The sequence below is a fragment of the Physella acuta genome, unplaced genomic scaffold (assembly GCF_028476545.2).
Source record: "Physella acuta isolate Inbredline_101_S28 unplaced genomic scaffold, ASM2847654v3 ptg000194l, whole genome shotgun sequence".
Classification (NCBI taxonomy): domain Eukaryota; kingdom Metazoa; phylum Mollusca; class Gastropoda; family Physidae; genus Physella; species Physella acuta.
Genome location: NW_026731713.1, coordinates 29,587 through 53,589, shown reverse-complemented (window position 1 = coordinate 53,589; position 24,003 = coordinate 29,587). Strand labels below are relative to the sequence as shown.

The 24,003-nt window shown below is 38.1% G+C and overlaps 1 protein-coding gene across 1 annotated transcript; it reads left to right on the top strand.

The window, feature by feature from the left end:
• The first annotated feature begins 7,560 nt into the window (after window positions 1-7,560).
• On the top strand, window positions 7,561-22,144 carry LOC131936882 (uncharacterized). The gene is made up of 6 exons (XM_059293979.1): window positions 7,561-7,784; window positions 17,035-17,178; window positions 18,103-18,205; window positions 19,008-19,135; window positions 19,594-19,746; window positions 20,290-22,144. The coding sequence occupies exons 2-6, from the start codon at window positions 17,094-17,096 to the stop codon at window positions 20,757-20,759; spliced, it is 939 nt and encodes a 312-aa protein (XP_059149962.1). The 5' UTR covers window positions 7,561-7,784; window positions 17,035-17,093; the 3' UTR covers window positions 20,760-22,144.
• The last annotated feature ends 1,859 nt before the right edge of the window (window positions 22,145-24,003 follow it).

Below are 24,003 nucleotides of genomic sequence, written 5' to 3'. Positions count from 1 at the left end.
CTTTGATTAATTTCATTAATGTTTAAGACTACGTGTTAACAAACTTATACCATTTTTATTTCTGCCCCAGTCATTCACGTTTATGAGGAAATATCTATCGAAAAGAAATCAACCTTCAACAATTTTTATTTGACCAGCTGATATCCTATATACAGATAGTTCAAATTCAATGGGAAAAATAAATAAACATATGGGTCTCATTATTCTTTGATTGACGGACCTTTTCCCCGATGACCGTTTTACCCATAGATCCACCCTGTCTTAAACTCAGGGATCGAACCCCCCCCCCTTTCCCTCGTCTCGCGTTTTATTAAAATCTTTACTGATCCTATTTTAATGTAATCACAACACCCCATTCGATTACTCCTTCCATGAATAGCTCAAGATTATCTCCCTTTATCCCCCCCCCCCATTCTCCTTCTCCCCCCCCCCCTCAGCCAGCATGTATTGAGCAATCTTTGTAAAGCCACATCTTCTGGTCGCCCCCCCCCCCCCCTCCAGCTTTCTGGTCGAACCTCAAGCAGACAAGATAAGCTGGAGTGACAACCTTCACATAACAACCCACGGGTCGACCCACGGGTCTTCCGGTCTCTGAGATAAGCCTCATCAATTTTTTACAAGAACTTTATCTCACGTTATCTCACCGTTATCCCCCTAGCCAGTGGTCAATTACAAATGCCAGGCGGATTATTAATTACATTATTAATTACATTATCAATTACAACAATGAAAGATTGGTAAACTCGCGAATTTTTAATTTAGATTTGATCTTAAAAATAGCTTTAATAAACCAAAAACAGAGGCAAATCATAAACAGTAAATTGAACCACGACAATTGGTGCACCCCACCCAAAAAGATTACACAATTCACCCCCGTAATAATATAAAAAATAATACATATACCCCCCCCCCACAAATAATACAAATAGGCTTAACTCCCCTACAAGTAATACATGTTATAGCTCTCCTACTTTAATATACATAGCTCCCCAATATTAATATACATAGCTCCCCTATATTCATATAAATAGCTCCCCAACAATAATAGATAAAGATACCCCCACAAACATTACTTATGACCCCCCCCCCCTCCAACCAATCAACATCAGCAATAATTGTTTTAAAACTGTAATGAATAAATGCACCGCAACATTCTTTAAAAATATTTAAATCCGAATATTTCACCAAGAGGATCCAGTGAGCACTGTTTTAATACCGTTACGTAACAGAGTCAGCTTAACCTGAACACAAACGTGCGCTCTTTGCTTTGGGAGATCATTCTAATGGATTTTCTAAAAATAACTTTTTATGTTTTTATGATGTAATTAGCTGAGTGAACTTGTGAGTAAATATAGAATTTTTTTTTGAGTGTGCATTGTAGGGGAGATAATCTATAAAATATGGGACACAATGCATGGTGGAGCCCGAATGTTGTCTTATAATATTATGGAGGATAGCAACAAGAGCAGACATAATGCAGTTTGTATGCAGATCAACAAGTACGTACACATAGGAACTCATTTGTGTTTGTTGACAAAAAGGTTTGACTAAAAACTTTGACTGGAAGCATGTGTATTTAAATATAAACATGGTTCAAGATGGTTGGACTGGATGCCTGTGTATTTAAACATGGTTCAGATGGTTGGACTGGATGCCTGTGTATTTAAACATGGTTCAGATGGTTGAACTGGATGCCTGTGTATTTAAAGATGGTTGAGATGGTTGAACTGGATGCCTGTGTATTTAAAGATGGTTCAGATGGTTGAACTGGATGCCTGTGTATTTAAAGATGGTTCAGATGGTTGAACTGGATGCCTGTGTATTTAAGGATGGTTGAGATGGTTGAACTGGATGCCTGTGTATTTAAAGATGGTTCAGATGGTTGAACTGGATGCCTGTGTATTTAAGGATGGTTGAGATGGTTGAACTGGATGCCTGTGTATTTAAAGATGGTTGAGATGGTTGAACTGGATGCCTGTGTATTTAAGGATGGTTGCAGTGGCGTAGCCAGGATCGTCTCAAGAGGGGGGGGGGGGGTTCCAATTTTTACCCGGGGACAAACTTTCGATTTGCACCCCCCCCCCCCTCAAACTTTTGATTTGCACCCCCCCCCCCCTCAAACTTTCGATTTGCACCCCCCCCCCTCAAACTTTCGATTTGCACCCCCCCTCAAACTTTCGATTTGCACCCCCCCTCATACTTTTTATATATACCGAGGGGTCTATGGGGGGGGGGGTTATGACCCCCCCCTAACCCCCCCTGCCTACGCCACTGGATGGTTGAGATGGTTGAACTGGATGCCTGTGTATTTAAGGATGGTTGAGATGGTTGGACTGGATGCCTGTGTATTTAAACATGGTTCAGATGGTTGGACTGGATGCCTTTGTATTTAAACATGGTTTAGATAGCTGGACTGGATGCCTGTGTATTTAAACAATGTTCAGATGGTTGGACTGGATGCCCAAGCATTTAAATGTAAAAATGGTTCAGGTGGTTAAAAAGAGTTTGAAATTTCCTCTGTTTTATGTTCTGTGGTGTAAAATGTTTAAAATTATTAACGTCATAAAAATGTTTTTAAAATTGTTTAATTGAAATGATGCTTGTTTAGGTGGTGGGGTGTAAAATGTGATACAAATTATCTCTTTTTTTTTACAGGTTTATGTCGTCACAGGGGCATAGCGACCCCTCCCGGCGCCCGGGGACAAACTTTCAAGTTGGCGCCCCCACCCCCATATATTATTTATATTTATAATTCAATACTGCAGCTAAAATGAGCTTTTAGTTTTTTTCCCAACCCATTTTGGCGCCCCTAGGATCGGCGCTTGGGGACATATGTACCCACCCCCCCTCCCCCGCGCTACGCCTCTGGGTCGTCGTATTGAACATAACAATAGTTCAACATTTCAACTGAGCATCTAGTATGGTGCTTAGAAATGTAAGCATAATGTTTCAGTTATAAATATGTCTTGTCATGTACACAATACCAATCACAAATTTAATCTAGTGTGATTATATAAAAAAAAATCAATTAAAAAAATGAAGATAATTCTTTGTGTACCAGCCATGTCATATCTGGCACGAGACGATTATCGGAAGCAGATGTTCACTTCCGGTCAAAGCCTCGCGAGATATTAGCGAGATTTCGTTAGATCAGGGTTGGTTTTTCTTTTACAGCGTTTTAAGGTACCATGAGATAGCAATATTGGACAGAAAGTGGTATTCAACTATTCAACTGTAAAGATAGACCATTGAATCACCACTAGATTACCACTAGGACATCAATAATAAAATGTTCCAAAGCCCACAACTCCAGCCAACAACCATGATTTTAATTAAAGGCCAATAACTCAACACTCAACACAGAACAGCTCTCCAATTCCCATAGCTACAACCAAGGCCCACCACTCCAATTCAAAACAACGTGCCGGCCATTTCGATTTACAATCAAGGGGAAGCTACCACAATAAAATATAGCCATTCAATTTAACAAAGTTATCTTTCTTAGGTATCAAATGATGAAAGCAGCTATTTCAATACCGCCCCCTCCAAACCCCATTAACTACGTAATTAAATATTTATTTGTAGATTATATTTTTCTACAGATTGTTTAACGTCTATGATAACAAACAAAATTGCACTTTTTAAATCGATATACGAGCAATTTTTATTTTTTATGTAATGGGGTCACAGGGTCAGGGTACTAGATAAAAGTTGAGTATTTAGTGGGCACATTTTATTGTTAAATTATTGTTGAGTGTGAGGGGGGGAGGGGGGATACTAGAATAACCAGGGGCGATTGTTTAACGTTTAACTTCTAGATCTGGGAATTGTATCGATTGATTTTGAAGTCTCGGCCAAGCCGAAAGGCAAACAGTAAACTGGTCTTGTTGATTTAATTCCTTCCGTCAAGTGTACAAGTATATGGCCACGTCAGGTGTACAAGTATATGGCCACGTCAGGTGTACAAGTATATGGCCACGTCAGGTGTACAAGTATATAGCCACGTCAGGTGTACAAGTATATGGCCACGTCAGGTGTACAAGTATATGGCCACGTCAGGTGTACAAGTATCACGTCAGGTGTACAAGTATATGGGCACGTCAGGTGTACAAGTATATGACCACTTCAGGTGTACAAGTATCACGTCAGGTGTACAAGTATCACGTCAGGTGTACAAGTATCACGTCAGGTGTACAAGTATATTAGGGCTAGTCAGGTGTACAAGTATATGGCCACGTCAGGTGTACAAGTATCACGTCAGGTGTACAAGTATATTAGGGCTAGTCAGGTGTACAAGTATATGGCCACGTGAGGTGTACAAGTATATGGGCACGTCAGGTGTACAAGTATATGGGCACGTCAGGTGTACAAGTATATGGGCACGTCAGGTGTACAAGTATATGGGCACGTCAGGTGTACAAGTATATGGCCACGTCAGATGTACACGTATATGGGCACGACAGGTGTAGAGTTATAGTCGCCTTGATCTTACATAAATAGAATCGACTCACATTCTATCCAACACGTGGTTTTCTTGTGCTCTATCGCTGAACCACATCATTCCAATAAAACAAGTTAATAAAAAGTCTAGTGACAATTTAAGCGTAATTTCTTTATGTTATCCATAACAATTTTTAATTTTTTTGTGACCGAACGAAAGGATATTTTTTTGCGCTAAAAACCTACACGATGCTCAGTTTAAATTAAAAATATCATCCTAGGCTTACACGATGCTCAGTTTAAAAATTCTTAATTAATTTTTTGTGACCGAACGAGAGGATATTTTTGAAAACTTTCTTCGGCAATATTGTTCTAAATTATGGCAGGAATCGATTGGTAAATGTTTCAAGTCGCTAAATGGTCTGGTTGCCGAGATATGGGCAAAAAACTGCATGTTTTTTGGCTTTTCCGGAAAATCCAGGAAGGAATTCCGGGAATTTTTTTGGCCCACAATCATTCTCGGAACTTGCTTAACATATTTGCTTTTTTTGCTTTTGGAACTAGTCCTCGATATTGCTTCGTTGAGGAGGAGATACGACTTAAAGCTGAGCACATCCATCCATCCATCACCAGAAATGTCGAGTTAATAATCGCAATTGTCCGTATGGAAATTGCGCTAAAACTCAAATCTAATAAAAACCAACAGATTTGGTAAATCTCAACCTCTGTGTGTGTGTATGTTTGTATGTGAGTGTGCGTGTGTGTGTGTGTGTGTTGTGTGTGTATATATTGCAGATGTCATAAAAGCTTGTCCCACCAACGTCTAAATTCTTATTTCAACCCCTGGACATTTTTTTTTACAATCAGATATCTGTTATCTCGCTAATGACGTTTCAATCTACTTCCGATCCGTTACTATGGTTACAGTATAGCAGTATGAGCGGGTGATCGCGCCTTGTATCGTGCGACAAACCAATCGGTAAACAAAGGTATGGGATACGATGTAGTGCATACGTTTTCCCGGGGGACTAGATCTAGTGGGTTATCTGAGCCTGATTTATTTGTTTTTTTTTCTACTAGGGCTCGGGTTTCTTGTTGATGAGAGAAAGTGTTTGCTTTATATTTGGTGTAAAGGAAAATTGTTTATTTTTATTTAGTAATTTCAACAAAAAACAGAAGAGAAATTTTAAAATCTCAATTCCGAGTTGTCAACAACAAATAAATAAACCGGGAGTGATCTCCCCTAAACTTTCTCGAATATTCTTATATAACTTGAAATATAGACAAGATTTTTAATTTCTTAAACTTTTAAAATAGAATAGAATCTCATAGAAAAAAGAATTGCGCACCAAGCGAACGCCAAAACAAAATGTGCATAATAGTGCGCAATATTATTAGTACTTTATAAATTTACATGCGTTTTTGAGAAATCGAAAATAGAGTAAATTAGTACTTCCGGTCAACGGAAATTACTCAAAATTTGACAGAAGGCAGAGAATTAGATCGTTTACTTACATGTGAAATTTCATTTATCTATCTGAAATAGTACTCAAGTTATAGGCTTTTGAGAAATTCAAAGTAGAAAAAGTACCACTTCCGGCTATCGGAAATCGCTCAAAAGTTGATCAGGATCTACGATTTTGATAAAATATATATGAAATTTCATCAACCTAGCTGTAACGGTACTCAAGTTATCGTGTTTACACACAGACAGACAGACACACAGACATACGGACAAGATTGCAAAATTATGTTTTTCCTTATCAGTGAGGTGTAAAACGTCGAGATTTGTAAAAATCTCGATTTTTTTTTGCACGATTACAAGACTTTCTCTATACGAGAAATTAAAAACAAATAAAAAATCTAAGTAAAGTTTTTGAGAATTTTTTAAAAATTTTTACTTTCTCGTCTCAGGAGCATAGATGATTATTTTAATCGTGCAAAAATCAAAATTAGGTGGGGAAAATCCAGTTTTGCAATCTTGTCTGTCTGTCTGTCTGTCTCTATATAGACTGAGTACCGTTTCAGTAAGGTGGATGAAATTTCGTATGTAACTTATTTACTAGTATTAGGTCTATACGTGGTACTATCACCATGGCAACTGGTATGACGAATCATGGGATTAGGTGCTCTCCTACTGATGGAAGATGCCAATCATAGACGGTTAAATAAGATTTAAGGCCCTATCCCTACAAGGATATCCTTATCATAAATAGGATGTCTCTCGTTTCTTTCAGACAACTCACCGGTGGGGTGGGGGGGGGGGGGGCCGCTGCCCCAAAGGAGCACGTCTATCGTCCCCCCCCCCCTCTCCTCCACGATCGAAAGAGATAAAATATACAATTGACATAGAAAAATTATACTTTAACCAGTGTCCGCCCTACCCCAGAAAATTAAAAGAGCGTCCCCCACCCCAAAAATGTCTGAAAGAAACCCTAGAATGTCTACGAAAACCATGATTAGGATTGTCTAGACAATCATCTGATACCTTGCGGAAAACCCAATTAAAATGCGACAGCATCCGGTCATTTGATGCTCAACATTACATGCTAACGGTAACTAGAAAACGTGTCTAACAATTATTTAAAAAATCTAATTTGAACACATTTTATTTCATCATTAGTTCTCTCTAATCAGGCTAAATGTTGGTTTATGTGTAAAGATCGACCCATTGCGTGTGTGGACCACATCAGTGTTCGCTAAATTACGGAAGATAAATCGCGTGTCAGTCAAACGAAGAGTGATCCGGTAGAAAACCGGCAGGGCCACGCCAGGAGGCGATACACATGCGACTACATCCGACACCTCCGGAATGAGGTCACCCCGTGTCACAGGAGCGGGTTTGACGTTTGACCTTGTGTCTCAGCACGCGGCCTTCTAGCGCGTCATCACACAACACGGGAAGTGGGTCGCGACCAGCGGAAGACAACTCTGAGTGTGTTGTCTCTTCGTCGTCTGCTAGGGCTGCTTGTTTCTATTTACATTTTCTTAAATTGGAAAACAATTTAAAAAGTTTAACTACGGATAGAAATCTGTAACATACCTATAAATTAAACCAAGAACTCTATATTTATCTTAAGTAGAGTAATATACTTAAGGTAAACGTATACTGATTTTTTTTAAAATCGCCACAACTTTTCTACACCAACCTACGTGTGCACTGGACCAGGTGCTCCTGACACGTACAGTGAAAACAAGCTACGTCACAGGTGTGTAGTGTCAACCTGTAGCATACTTTTCCTCCCTGGTCGGGGATAGACGTTGTTTTTGTCCAGGATTGAACGAAAGAAACGGATACTTGATCGTGTGTTCCAGTACTAACGTTGTCATATTCTATTCGTCAGGTAACGGTAATTTAATTATTAATTTTTGAAATAATCAATCAATTATTTTAGATTTGTAGTTATCAATTTATGAATTTAATTTAGATGAGATATCTAGATTCTAGAATCTAGACTAGATGTCTAGTTGAGTCGACTAAAGGTATAATTTTAGTTAAAATAGATTAGTAACATGTCTCGAGTGTTCGCTGTTCATTTAGGCCTAATTAATAATTAATTATATTTAGGCTAATTAATTATTTATTTAGCCTAATCAGTATTAAGTATTAATTGGTATTAATTAACTTTTTTTTAAATATCTCTAGAAGAGCTCCAGATCTATATTAAAAGCTGTCTTGACAAGTTCATAAAAATGATTGATTAAAACAAAAATAGCATACTTGTTAAAATTATTAATTATTAGATCTAGATCTAGATCTGTTTTGTTTTTAGCTAGAAAATAAAAAAAAAAGGAAATGGTTAGGGTCTTTGTTACTGTTAATACACGTCGAAGCACATTCATTGCACTAACAAAACTTCATAAAACATTGAATTGGGGAAGTCGATTATAGATATGTAACGGTGTTGGGTTCAAATCCACAACTTAACGGTATTTCTTCTAATTAATTTACAGACACTTAAAGTTTGTAGCGAGTTTTACTTTTAGCGAGAAGCTGTTTTCATCAAATCATTTTCAGTACATTTATAATCACGTAGTTTGTAGTAAAGCTTATTGTGCGTGTATTTATAGTGCTAAGCACAGCACGTAATCAGCCTGACCCATTCATTAACTGACCTCATCAGACCTGCCTGACCTGACCTCCCCCCTCCTGTTGGTAGCCAGATGGGCCTACAGCCCCACAATGTACTTGTACGTGTGTAGTTCAATAAAAAAACGGAGTGTCGTTGTATAGAGATTCTGCTGGTGTGTCTTTGTATAAATCTGTTAGTGTGTCGTAGTATAGAAGGATTGTTGGTGTGTCTAACCATAGACGTCTGCTGGTGTGTCTTTGTATAAATCTGTTAGTGTTTCGTTGTAGCGAGGGACTGTTGGTGTGTCTTTGTATAACCATAGGCTTCTGTTGATGTGTCATGTAGGATTGTGTGTCGTATAGCGGGTTGTCGAAGTATGGAGGTTACGTTTAATCGTCCCATTGTTGTGTCTGTCGGATCGTGTGTCGTGGTGCGCCTGACACTAGTTGAAAACCTAGTTATGTCCCATTTGTTGTGGACAAAAGTAGGTAGGCAACTGACTTATTTCTGGGAGTTTTCCCTCTGTGTCCTACTATGGACTCACGTGATACGTGGGTGTTAGCTGTTAGCATTATTGTAATGTAATGTCAGGGTTAGGGTAAGTGCTACACTAGGACGTGGGTTAGGGTTAGTGTTAGGGTTAGTGTTAGTGCTACACTAGGGTTAGGGTTACACTAGGACGTGGGTTAGGGTTAGGGTTAGTGTTAGTGCTACACTAGGGTTAGGGTTAGTGCTACACTAGGACGTGGGTTAGATTAGTGCTACACTAGGACGTGGGTTAGTGTTAGGGTTAGTGCTACACTAGGACGTGGGTTAGGGTTAGGGTTAGTGCTACACTAGGACGTGGGTTAGGGTTAGTGCTACACTAGGACGTGGGTTAGGGTTAGGGTTAGAGCTAGACTAGGACGTGGGTTAGATACATGGCTAGCATCGACAGTAGCCGAACATCCATCTTTAAAGCAGATTCGTATTTTTTTGTTTGCTGAAACATTATCAGACACTCGCATTTCTGATTCGTTTTTTAATAGAATATTAGAGTCGGCCTTGGCCCTGTGGAATATAAATAGTTTAGCCCCCCCCCCTCCTCCCACTTGCACTACCGTACATCCGGTGTCAACTATTAAAACTGTTAAATTAATATTATTTTTAGTATTGTCAGTATTGCCCATATCGACACTTGAAATTACTAACCCAGCGACAGGGGTTTGAGTAAATGTGCGTTATACCACCTGTCCTATACGGCTATGTTGTTGTTTTGTAAAGCTAATATGTAATATGTAATGACTAAGGGCTGCTGTTGGGTTAGACCTACAGTAACACAGCCTCAAATCTTACAACAGCCCCCCCCCCCCCCCAACAAATACAATCACACATATACACACTGGTATAATTTCCTTGAGGACTTCCGCTTGAATCATCCCACACCGGACCCTCGCGTACCGTGCTGTTGTCGTTTGTTTATCTACATCCTCCAGTATGACGGTCATCGTCCAGTTCTACGGCCATTGTTCATTGACTGGCCATTTCAATGTCAATTGTCCGGTCAAATGTCAGCTGTCAAACTCTATGCCTACAGAGCCTACAGTCCTTATAATTTCCTGTTGCACATTTAAATATCCCTTGTACAATCTATTTCCATCTCCAGTTAAATGTTTATCAACCAGTTCCATACCAAGCTGTTGTTTTGTATATTTTCAAAATTAAAAGTCTCTCCACGGGAAACCATTTTTTAGTGAAGCTAAAACTGATTGATAGGCCTATCAGTGTGACACAACGTTGGCAGTGTTTTCATTGATAAGTTAAAAAAAAAAGTTTATCTTTTTAAACACTAACCTAAACCGTGTCATAACCCTGACCTATCCCAGACCCCAAAAGACGGTATTAAAATATAAATCAAACCGCGTAACCGTAATTATTGAAATAATTATCAACTAAAATTATACTAGCACAGTTATTAGTTGCATCATTACATTTTTACGAGATGTTCTAGATCTAGAAACTAGATACTGGACTGTCCGCCGTCTAGCTTAAAGTGAGGTCAAGTCGACTTTTGATATTGAAGTGGTTGAGAGTAGAAGTTGAAGGGGGTGAAAGTGATTGGTTGAGTAGATTGGCCATTCGTGTAAAATATATTGTATGAGTTGGTTTAAAATTAGAGTTTCGTATCATCTGATGAATGCCATGTCGTCTGATGGTGTCATCTGATGAATGTCGTGTCGTCTGATAAATGCCGTGTCATTTAACGAATGTATCATCTGATGAATGTCGTGTCATTTAATGAATATGTCATCTGATGAATATCGTGTCATCTAATGAATATGTCATCTGATGAATGTCATGTCATTTAACGAACGTGTCATCTGATGAATGTCCTGTCATTTGAGCCGAGCACATTTAACCACTTACGGGACAGGTGTTGTACCTGAGAGGCAACAAGTAACCCACGTCACCACTAGACACGAAACTTAACCGCACCTGGTAGCAATCATGGCCTTGAAACTACGTACATTTTCTCTAGGGGATGCTAAGATTCTTAATTACCACTGTATAGTTAAATAGTTTTAACTGGACCAAGTGAACTGATGTGAGCCAGTTTAACCAGAGGCGTAGCGACCCTGCTCGGCGCCCGGGGACAAACTTTCAATCTGGCGCCCCCCTCGTGAGCAAATTTTCAATTTGCACCCCCCCCCCCCCTCTGAAACTTTCGATTTGCACCCCCCCCCTCAAATAGCAAAAATGCAGCTAAAATGACATTTTAATTTGTTTTTACAACCCATATTGGCGCGCCCTAAGGTCGGCGCCCGGGGACATATGTCGTGTCCCCCCGTCCCCCCTCATCGCTACGCCTCTGAGTTAAACCACACATTGACTCGTGTTCTAAAAGTTATGGGGATTACAATAGTGATTATAGTATCTGCCAGTGGACTCGTCTTAAAATAGGGGTGTTCGGTTGTTAGTTGAATTAAAATATATCTAGTGCAGGGGTCGGCAACCTTTTGAGACCTAAGAGCCAAAAGTTTAAATTTTGACAATTTCCCAATTTATAAAGAGCCACTGATCTTCTAAGTGGTACGGGGATTTGATGTATATTTTATAAATAAACAAACTCGTTAGTTGTAAATATAACATGCGAAAAAAAACACTGTTTAATAAATATTAACATTAAATATATTGTATTGTTGCAAAATAGAATCGATTCACCTTAGTTATTTATTTGTATTAGTTGCTTCCCATTTGGAAAGTCTTTGAAACCAGGGGAAACAACTAAAATCTCTTTATTTAGCTAAAGAAGAAAAAAATTAATACAATAAAAACAAAAAGAATTGTCTAATTTTCAACATAAACACAAGCATTTATATAACGGCAGAGAGCATTTTCTCTATTCTTAAAAATTATTGGATTTCAAAATAATTAGTTGACTTCTAAAGGTGTAGAAAAGCTTTAGCTCAAAGACTTGTTGAATTGTTTAATTAAGTATGTAAACTTACGATTAAAACCAGTTTCTAACTACCTATAAAACTTAATTTTGGCTCCCCTGAAAACAAGGGACAAGATCTAAAATTATCTGCTGTTGTTCTTATGTGACATGTAGCTACACTCGAAGTTTGCCAACCATAGATTTTACTTGCATAATTTGATACCATGATTTATTTTAGCCTTGTTTAAAACTATTATGTTACATGGTTCAATGGCCAACCTTGTTTGCTTCTTATGTTATTCTAGTACTCTCCTCCGTTCTCCATTTAATTGAGAATACACTAGGCCAGGGGTCGGCAACCTTTGGAGAGGAAGAGCCAAAAGTTACAAGTTACGAAAGTTCCCAGTTTTAAAGAGCCACTAACTTTTTATTTTGTTTTGGCATTTCATTAAGATTAGACATATAAATTTGATTTTTGATTTGAAATAGTTTTAAATATGAAAGAATATTTATATTTAAAAAAATATTAATATTTCGCACAATACATGTAAACGAATTTTATCTAGCTCTGCTATGATGAAATAAGTAATCAAATAATATAACTATAGGACTATCCCAATCCACTTTACAAGAAAATAACTTGTTAGGCAGCCTCAACACGACAAACTCCGACTAACTGGCTTGAATATCGGTTTGATTTCCGTGTACCGGTCCTTTTGTCCTTTGGTTCTCACAAGGCTTCCACCCCTCTGAACGAAGGGTAAACTCGTACCCCACCGTCCAGTACCCGGCTCAAAAGTAGGAAGTTAATAACCTAATAACCAAAACAAACTACGTCACTCACGTCAAATTAATTATTACTGACGGATAGAGAAATGCATTTTGAATAAAATAACATTCCTCATTTAACGATAGAGTCTATTTTTAAAAAGTCAGCACTTGGGCAGTGGCAAGAATGGAACTGTCGTCAACGGCTGTACGGCTAGGCCTGGTGCCCAAGCTGTGGTCAGCTGTCCTTATACTTTCGAACGCACCTATCATTGTTCTCTGATGAGTGTTTTTATCATGTTTATAGTTATTTATATTCATTATATTTTTAATGTTTTAAAAATAAAATAATATAATATATATATATATAATATATATATATAATATATATAAAATAATATATATATATATATATATATATATATATATATATATATATATATATATATATATATATATATATATATATATATATATATATATATATATATATATATAAAATTAATATTTGTGCATGGAACTGGAGAGTCGCCTCTTCCAGGCATCTCTTTGGGGGAGGGGGTGGGGCCCGAAGGAAGCCCCCCCCCCCAAACGAAATGGAATTTATATAGAAAATATATACTTTTATCAGTGTCCGTCCCTCCTTCCCCCGAAAATATCAAGTGCCCCCCCCCCCTCCCCGGAGAATAAAGTCTGGAAGAAACACTGAGTCAGACATAAACACCACATGTAACATGATACCTCATTGGTGAACTCTCCCACAACCCGTGACCCCCGGGTCTGTCCCCCACACTAACACGTATCATACCTCAGGACGTGGCCCTCTGGTACTAACTTTTGCTAGAAATTCTTGTTCAGTGCTACATAGCACCAGAGATGTGTTCATTTTAGACCAGTGTTTCTTTCAGGCATTTTTCTCCGCAGGGTGGGGGGGGGGGGGGGCATTTCAAATTTGCGGTGGAAGACATTTAGTCGAATAATAAATTTTGTATACCTATTCCATTTCGCTTGGTGGGGGAGTGGGTGTTAGATGCAGAGGCGTAGCGGGGGGACGGGGGACGGGGGGGGCGGGGGGACGGGACATATTTCCCCGGGCGCCGACCTTAGGGGGCGCCAAAATGGGTTGGAAAAACAAATCGAAAATTTGAGGGGGGGGGGGGTGCAAATCGAAAGTTTGTCCCCGGGCGCCGGGAAGGGTCGCTACGCATCTGGTTAGATGTGCGGAAGAGATGCCTGAAAGAAACTCTCTTTTAGACCAAATCACACCCAACCCTGACCCAGACCCTTATCCACCCTGGTCTATCTCGATATCCTAACAAAATCTCTCCTAAAAAAAATTAAGAATTTTTAAGTAGGTCAGATATTAGATAAGCCCGCGTTAACGATACACACAATACCGGTCCCTGGCATTTCAAAACTGGGTGTACATGACGCTATTTTGTTGTTAACAATTGTTAGAATTTTAACACAGGTCCTTCCTGGTTAAGCAAATAAAAAAAAAAATAAAATAAAAAACTCATTGAAACGTTTAGCCCGAGCAGGCTTAGTTGTGTTTTCATTTGTATCTGGTCATGTGACTTTCAACTGACTGGTGATTGGCCTGTATAATTTCAAATGAATAACAAGCAGAATGCCCCTGATATCAGTAATATGCCCCTAATATGTATGCCAAGAAAATAGCTGAGGCCTAACATGTCCATGCGTCGTACATTTTATATGCATCCTCCTCTTATGAGTACCTGGACTTGAGGGGGGGGGGCGTTCATAAATGACACGCATTTTGGACAATCCTTACACACCCTCACTGTCCACCCTTTCAAAATATCCGACCCACTAAATGACGCCTACCAACCCCTCTCGTAAAAAAGCCATTTTTTAAAAAACAGCGATTTCTCAACTACAAAAACCGAAAATACTTGTAGTGTTTACAAATCTAAGTTTTGAGTAAAATAAAATAATGCCCAGTATAGGAAAACTAAGCATCGGACGATACATAACATAGGCAGAAGTAGAATTCACCTGTCAATAAACGTCATATTCCTCGGGCAGAAGGGGACTTTTTTCTAACAAAGAGAAACAATTGTGTCGTCTGCAAGACAACCTATTACTTAGCAACCGTTCAATGACTTAATTTCAATTATAGTTCCAATCCATTATCTTTCCCGAGCAAATACATTTACTAAATTATTAGTAACTATAAAACTTTAGATATATTATAATTAGTCACTAGAAAAAGTTGGAATTATTTTTTGTAAAGAAAACAAATCCCCATTGTCATCCATCAAGACAAGCTGTAATGTTAATAAACATCGACTGAAATCGTCATCACTGTTGTATAAACTCGACCCGAGAATTGTATTTTCTGTAAGCTGACAGCTTGATGTTAGTTGACCCACCACCCCACCCCTCTTGACCCCCCACCCCCACCCCCTCTTGACCCCCCCCATTACACCATCTAATCACCGTCTTGACCTCTATATGCAACAACTCACGGAGTGGACATGAGAGCCATGGCAGATTGTTGAAGCCCACTTGACCAGCAGTGTGTCAGTGGTGCTGTCAGTGTCGTCATCCATGTTAGGTCTGTTGTGTTGTCACATGTCACGTCACTCAAATGTGTTGTTACACATGACGTCACTCAAATGTGTTGTCACATGTCACTTCACTCAGATATATTGTTGCACATGACGTCACACAGATATATTGTTTCACATGACGTCACACAGATGTGTTGTCACACGTGACGTTCACGTAACCTCACATGTATAGTCACGCATAGTGTCACCCAGCTGTGTTTTGACACATGATGTCACTTTTGTTGTGACGCTTGGCTTCCCACAGCTGTGTTGTCACGTGACCGCAGCTTTAAATCCCAGCTGTTGTGTGGTCTACCTGCTACAGCTGCTACAGCCGGCTGCCAAGTTTACCAAGCTGTGGTAGCCCAGTTCTCATCCTCTCACAGACTACACCTGTACATGTACACATCAATACTTGCCCACAGGTACACGTAGACATCAATACTTGCCCACAGGTACACGTACACATCAGGACTTTCCCACTTCCCACCTGTACACTCACACATTTGGTCTAAAGTTACTTTGTTAACCGGTACAATCACACATTAGTTCGCCCCCCCCCCCCCCACCCTCCTGATGATAATGATCACTATCATGTAGATCTGAGTACAAACATTTGGTCTAAAGTTAATTTGTTACAAAATAAACTGAATAAAAAAAAACGATCGATACCTTTGAAGTTAAAAGTTCGCGTTGATTGTAGAGGGTTATATTTTTTAGAGAGTGGGTAGCGGATGTTTAATTAACCTGGGACCTTTAGAAGTTAAGTCAGCCAATTTTTGAGACCTGATGGTCTAATTACTAGGTATAGTTTATGTCAGGTTTATGGAATTGATAAGAGATGTCCAGCCGACTTTACTAAATCCACCCTGTTCTTCTCACCATCTTTTCTCCTCGGTAGAAAGTTCTTTCCACTTCTGCCGTCCTCTAGCAATCTTCTGGCAGTTGGCGCTCGGCTCTGTCTCCGTGTCTCCCTAGGCTTCCCTTTCCCCTCGGGGCGCCCAGTCTATTGCCATTGCAGTAATTCCATCTGACTTAATGGCCCACCCAAAGCCATCTCTTTTCGATTACTTTTGAAACGGCGTCCACTGCCATTAGTCTTGGTAACTCTGGCGCTTGTTGGAGATGGTGTTGGGCCAGTGGAGACCTTTATACTTCGCAGACATTTTGTTTGGAATGAATCCAGTGATCGGATGTTTGGTTTCCAGAGTGTTCTGACATAAAGGACGCGCTGGGTATTGCTTTAGACAAGTCAGTATTCGGTTTTGGAGAAGATTTGTTTTTTAAGATGTCTGTGTTTTCTGTCAGGCGCCTAAGGTTTTCTTATCTTTTGAGATGTGTGTTTTAATTTCAATGGTGCTGTCACCTTCATAAATTGACTATGCTGCTAAATATGAAAAAAAAAAAATTTTACTCCACCTACTTGTGTGTTTTTGCTTCATGGGGGTCTTTGCCTTGTGTATTCTGTCTAATTATTTTTTTAAGAATATTTGAGTCCTACCCTATCAGCAATGGACATACGTCTTTGTACTATTTCATGCTCGTCATTTAAACTACTAGTTGAGTTACCTCATTCATTGTGTTAAAAAATCTAATCGTTTATTGATCGAGCAACATGTTTCATCATATGCAAATTTATTCTCTAACAAAATCAATTTCGTGGTAAAAACTATTAGATAATTAATGTTATGCAGTCGAAGTTTCTTCTCGTAATTAGCTTTAGACTAATTATTTTTTTCCCTTAAAATTTTGTTTTCAGGTCAGCCTTAGCTATGGAGAACTAAACCAGGGTAAATAAAAAACTTGAACTTGTATACAATGAAGGGCCTAACAAGGAACGAATCAAACACCTGGCCAGGTCTAGTCATCACCACAAGTCTCCTACTGCTCGCCATCTCTTCCGGTAAATGTTTTTAGTTGTAAACAATATTTCAAAGATTGGTTGAATTTTAAATAAAAAAAATATTCTGAAGATAAATCTGATGTAGTATTTTCTACACAATTATTTTTAGTTCTTCAAAACCTTTGCGTCGTATCTAACTCCAAACCTTATATATGGTAGGAATACCCTAAAATTATCACTTTTACCACTTTTATTTTCACTGTATCAGGTATACACCTAGGTGCTAAAAATGTCTCAAATAAACGTTAAGTGCATCAGTGACTATTGATTTCAAACAACAATAAAATTTAGTCGTGGTATTAAAATAAAGCCTTGGTATTTTTTCTAATTACACCGGTATTTGAAATGTAGTGAAAGCTTAGAAATCCATAGTGTTGTTTTGATGACGGTGTCGTAATTTTATAATAGGCAGTGTCACATTGTAGGCTTATGTGGTATTGGGGAGTAAATAAAGGAATATGGGAGTGGGGAGTGTGTGAGGGAATATGGGAGTTGGAAACACATTTAGTTAGATGATGTTCTTGTGGGAAAATACATGTGTGAATATGGGGGTGATGAGTTTATAAAGGTATTGGGGAGTAAGTAAACAAGGGAATGTGGGAGTGTGGAGTTTAATAGGGAATATGGGAGTGAAAAGTATAAGAGGGGATACGGGAGTGAGTTTATGAGGTAATATTGGAGTAAGGAGTATATAAGGGAGTATGGGGGTGAGAATATGAAGAAATACGGTAATGAAGAGTATATTAGGGAATATGACAGGGGAAGTTTAAGAGAAATACGGGTATTGGTAGCATTTGAGAGAATATTGGAGTGGAGAGTATACGACAAAGGATTAATTGCGGATATTGACTGTCATTACATCATACATTTTGACCAACATGCAATACTCACATTGTTCTGACTGGTGTCTTTGTTTACCCACAGCTGAGGGGGGATGCACGTCTTCTACTGCTGAGGTTTGGGCTTATGGTAACCCCAGTGTCGTCGTCTTCACTGACACGTACGAGAGGTTCGTCACTTCAGACAAGTAGGTGGTTTTGTTCGTGGGCTTGGTGGTTTTGTTCGTGGGCTTGGTAGAAGGTGGTTTTGTTTGGGGGCTTGGTAGTAGGTGGTTTTGTTCGTGTGCTTGGTAGTAGGTGGTTTTGTACGTGTGCTTGGTAGTAGGTGGTTTTGTACGTGTGCTTGGTAGTAGGTGGTTTTGTTTGGGGGCTTGGTGGTTTTGTTCGTGGGCTTGGTGGTTTTGTTCGTGGGCTTGGTAGAAGGTGGTTTTGTTTGGGGGCTTGGTAGTAGGTGGTTTTGTTTGTGGGATTTGTAGTAGGTGGTTTTGTTTGTGAGCTTGGTAAAAGGTGGTTTTGTTTGTGAGCTTGGTAGAAGGTGGTTTTGTTTGTGAGCTTGGTAGAAGGTGGTTTTGTTTGTGGGCTGGTTAGTAGTTGTTTTTGTTTGCGGGCTTGGAAATATGTGGTTTTTGTGGGCTTAATATAAGATGGTTTTCTTGTCGGTGGGCTTGGCAGACGATGGTTTTGCCCATGGGCTTGGTAGAAGGTGGTTTTTGTCTGTAACATTGGTAGTGATGTTTTTGTGTGTGTGTAGTGTGTGGTCTTGCTAGAAGGTGGTTTGAAATACCACTATTTTGTCTGGCAGCTTTGCAGTGTATTAGAGAATATATACAGTTTTAAAGGCATTTAAAAATAGTTAAAAACAATGCTTAAATATTCAGGCAAAACTTGATGATCATAACGTATACACAAAGATCAGTACCAACTTACTGAAGAAATCTAATATATAGCCACCTCCTCTAATGTCTAACACTGATCATGCTGTGTCCACAGAAGTGAAAAATGTAAATGGATCATCACAGCAGCCGACAGCAGTGATGTGGTCAAGCTGACCTTTACGGATTTCAACATCAAAACCACGGAGAAATCTAAAGAAGGGGACTGTGTGATTATTTATAATGGTCAGTCAAAATAAATGTACACAAATGTTATAAACAGTTCCATCCTGTCACATAGTTGTCTTTCCTTGCCTTTTTCATTTTTCTAAGTGGGTAATTTTCCTTACTTGTAAATCTTCATTGTATGCACAGTGATCTACCTTGGTTTTATTTTGTCATTATCTACCCTTGCCTATTTAAGTTCCTCCGTCAAGTAATGACCCATTTCTTTAGAAATTCAATTATATTTTTTCCACATATCCTGCACAGTTCGTTTTTTGTTTCGTCATGTGATTATCTCCCCCTGACTTGTACCCTGATCTGTGATTATCTCCCCTGACTTGAACCCTGACATGTGATTATCTCCCCCTGTCCTGAACCTTGACATGTGGTTATCTCCCCCTGACTTGAACCCTGAGATGTGATTATCTCCCCTTACTTAACCCCTACCATGTGATTATCTCCCCCACGATGTGTTTCAGGTGACTCCGATGACGCCCCTGAGCTGGACACCCTGTGTGACAAGACACCCGGCTCCCCCTACACCAGCCACGGCAGGTCACTGCTTGTGGTCTACAAGAGAGGGGAGGTCGAAGGTGACAGGAAGTTCAGCATGGAGGTCAAGTCAAAGGAAGGTGAGACCTTTGACCTTTACTCTGGCTTTAGTCCCAGCAGCAAGCCCTGATCTGTTCCTCAGGTTCCCAGCTTTGGTTTTTGTTCCTTCACCTAAGTTCCTCATGGCAAGATTTCCACCCTACGTTCTCCTGTATGTCCACCACCGGTACATATAACGAAGTTAGAAATGCCTTAACTGCAATTTAGAACAAAAAAAGATTCATTAGAGTCATAGGTACTTATCAGTCATCCAGCAATTTATTTAACTGTGTAATAAGGCAGAATTTTTGTGCTAAACTATTGAACAAATTAAACTTGCTAATGAAACAAACTTAATTAAATTTGCTGAGTAATCAAAAAAAAAGTTTGTTTATATAAAAAATAAATATTTTACTTGCGGAAAAGCCGGATTAGTCTGATATATAAATATGATAGAATGCTCAATGGAGCCTTTGAGCATTCTATCATATTTATATATCATACCTAACATTTACAATTTTTTTCCCTCGGAGCAATTTGGTTATTTAGATAAATTAATTCATTGTCCATTTTCTGTTTGCCAGTCATGAGCAAAGAAAAAATCATCCGAATAGCCGGCATCATCGGCGCCGTCCTGGCAGCGTTTGGTCTGACCTTCGTCATCCTGAGGGCCACCCGCTGCTGTAGCTGTCTCAGGAAGAAGAGCACCAGCGACCCCGAGCGTAACAGCAGCGTCAGGGAAACCACACGCCTGACCATCGTCTCCACAGATGACCCTGAACCTGAGACCATACAGCTACACAGCACCAACCTCCCGCAGAGCTCCGGCACTTCCTCAACACAAAACGGCACAACAGCGTCGGCTCCGGATGGAGTTGAACCTGGCGCCACAGCAGAAAGTGACTCAGATTCCCTGCCTGACGTTGATGAGCCCCCGCCATCGTACGAGTCTCTGTATTTAAACGAACTCGGAGAGACGATAACACCTCCAAATTACTCGCCACCTAAGCATCGGAGTAGACACCCACCTCGGAGAGTTCATACCATAAACTGAGAGACTGTAAACAAATGATTTAGTTATAAAATAATTTCAATGTTTCGCCATGCTACTGGCCAAGTGAGAGATCTTTGGTCGCACATTTTTTGTGAAATGTTTGTATCAATACAGGCTTGCTGACAAAGTTGGCTATCAAGACATAGCATCATAGCGCTGTTTATCCACTTTTTAAACCTCACTATGTTTAGCATTGCCAAGTGGTTTAAATTTTTAAAATTAGTTAACTATAATTTTAAAATTAGATTTAATTTAAACCACTGAACTTTTATATCTCTGGCTGTGCTGATTGAGTGGATGACCCTTGCCTGAATGTTGACGTCCACATACATTTAGTCTGGTCAGTTTCCCCAGCAGTAGCATATCAAATATGAAAACATAATTTTAAAACTGTTTTTGTAAATAATTTTCTTTACACATAATCTGAACATAAACCATGTGTTTATGGCAGTCAAAGACAGTTCTCGGCTGCAGGAAGTGAAGAAATATGTTACAGGCCAAATCAGCATTGTTCTTGTCTGATCTTGCCAGATTTTTGTTGATTAGTTTGCCAGACTTATATTGTCTAGGTTACCAGTTGTACCTTGAATTTAAAAAATTGATTATCTAAAATTCACCATTTGTGCTTTTAAAAGCTTTACCAGGCCTTAAAGTAATTCACAACCATTCTAAAGTTGTTGATAACTTTTTAATTTAAAAAATATTGTTGCATGTAAAAAAATATTTTCAAATGTTGCCATTTTACACTAGTTATAATTCTTACATGCCTTAGATTATACAAGAAATTTAATGTTTACTGGTGTGTTTTAAGGTTGGTTTTAAAAACTGGGTATGGTGCAATGACATTCCATCTAGTTGTGAGAATCTTTTGATGTGTGTTCAGCATATGTTATTCCACAAAGAGAGCCATGGAGTATGTCAAACTTTGTTGTGAGTGTTAAACAGTTTGTGTTATGGAACTAGCTCAGTATGTACTGATCACTGATGGTGGTGTTGTATTTATCTTTCACATTTCGGATTAGAAGTGTGTCAATGTTTACATAAGAAAATAAATTAAATTTAAAAAAAATGTTTTTTTTTTAAACTGACATGACTACTCATGTTTTAAATTGTAAAATATAAAGTTTTTTTAAATTGTACATTTACCACTTATCTCCCTTTTTTAAATGGTTAGAACATTGTACCATGTTACCATTTATCTACCTGTGTTCAGTTTTGCATTATTTGTTTTGGTAGAATTTTTTCAGAAAATAATTATTTGGTTTGCTAAGAAAACTGAATTTAGAAATATCTTGCTTTAGAAAATGTTAATTCAGAAAAATTCATTTAAAAATTATTCAACTGTAACTGTTCAATTTTTGCTTTCTTGTTTTTGTAAATTTTAATTTAGGACGTTTAAAAAAAAAAAAATTCCCTTTTAAAAATAAGGAGTAAGTTTTTTAAAAAAAAATAATTACATTTAATTAATGTTTTTTTTTTTCAAAATATTTTTGCTAAACAAAATTAGCTTAGATTTTAAAAATAACTGATCACATGTTTTTCAAAATGTTTTCCTAGATAAATGATCTGATAGAGAGAACAGAACAAATTATTTCCTACATGTTAAACATGTTTTTAATGATGATATTGTAAGTTTTAAAAAATTGGTGTAAGGTTTTTAGAGTACAATCAGGGAAAACTTTCATTTTAAAAATATTTCTCCTAACTTGCGAATCTCAATTAAAAAAAAACCTTTAATTTAGAATTTAATTTGAATTTATCTTTACTAATTAAAACACAATCAATTTAAATGAAGTAAATGGAGAATCTGTTTTAAAATTATTTATTTTAAATTTTGTATGATTTATCTTAACACCTTTTTTGTTCCCAATAAATTGATAGTATTGTTTTAAATGCCAAAATTTGGATTAATTCCCTTTAATTAGAAAACAAATTGTTGTGGCCCTTTAATAAAATGGTTAGTGTGGTAGTATTTTTGTGTACCAATAAACATGACATTTTCTAAACATTCAAGGATTTGTTTGAGCTGATTCTTAAACGTGATAACATCATGATTTGTACTAAACATGGCGACTTTTTCATATCACACAAAAATAGGACATTTTAGACTTTTTATAACTATATATTTTATTATAACAGAACACCTTGATATCATAAGCCTATATTATTCATAGGAACTTCCTCTCCCCTCCCCTCCCACATACTATGATACTGTTTATTTGTAAACAAAATTCTATTAACCCTATATAGTTTAAATGGGATTTGAGGGGGGGGGGCAAGCTGCAGATTGCTTTACTTTTAATCCTAAGGTCTCGAACTATGATTTGATTAGGACATGACTGTCTGACGTTCTTGAGTTCACCCATCCCTTCATATGCAGAGGCCAGGAAAAACGTGAACTCTACTTCATCTGCCCTCCTTTGGATAGTTAAGTCTGAGAAGGGAACTTTATGTATAATTTAATTGAAAATATTTTTTCTACAACGTCATTAGAAATAAACCTTATATTGATGTTACTGTGAATAAGCTGTGTGAAATTGTGTAATTTGGTTGTTAACTTTCTCATCCAACCATTCTATCGGCATAGACTATATCAGAATATAAAAAAATGTTTAAATTGAAGGGCAGTGATCCCATTGCCTTGGCAACCATGTTGTATGTACATATGTAACAACCACTGTCATGCATAACTTGATAGTGTACGGTTCAGGCTCCACCCATGTCGTTGTGGCCTTGACCGAAAAAGAGAAAAAAAAAACAAGTTTAAAAACATTTAAAATAAAAGGCTTTTAAATACACTAAAGCTTTCGGTAGATATAAACTCTAGGCCTAAAAGGTTTGGATGTTCTGAAAATCTCTTTATTAAACTCAGTTTAGCGTCAAACGCTTTTTACTATTGTATCTAAAATAAAAATAAAAAAAAAAGATGATTTATTTCCTTATTTTTATCAGCTTTCATTTAGTTCACATCTCGCTATTTGCGGGATGTTACAATTTTGTAACTTTATCTTGACCCACTTCTAATGCAACGATTTCGTTCACTCTTTCCAGATACATTCGTAGTCTATGCAAAAATGTCTAAATCTAATTAGACATTAGGTTAGTCATTAAAATTTTATTCAAAAATTACTAAATTCAACAATAAAAGGGGAGGTAAAAAGATTAAATGATAGCGATTGCTAAATTAAAACAGCTAGTTATTGGATGACGGTGAACTGTTTTGTTTTTCACGGCTGAGTGATTT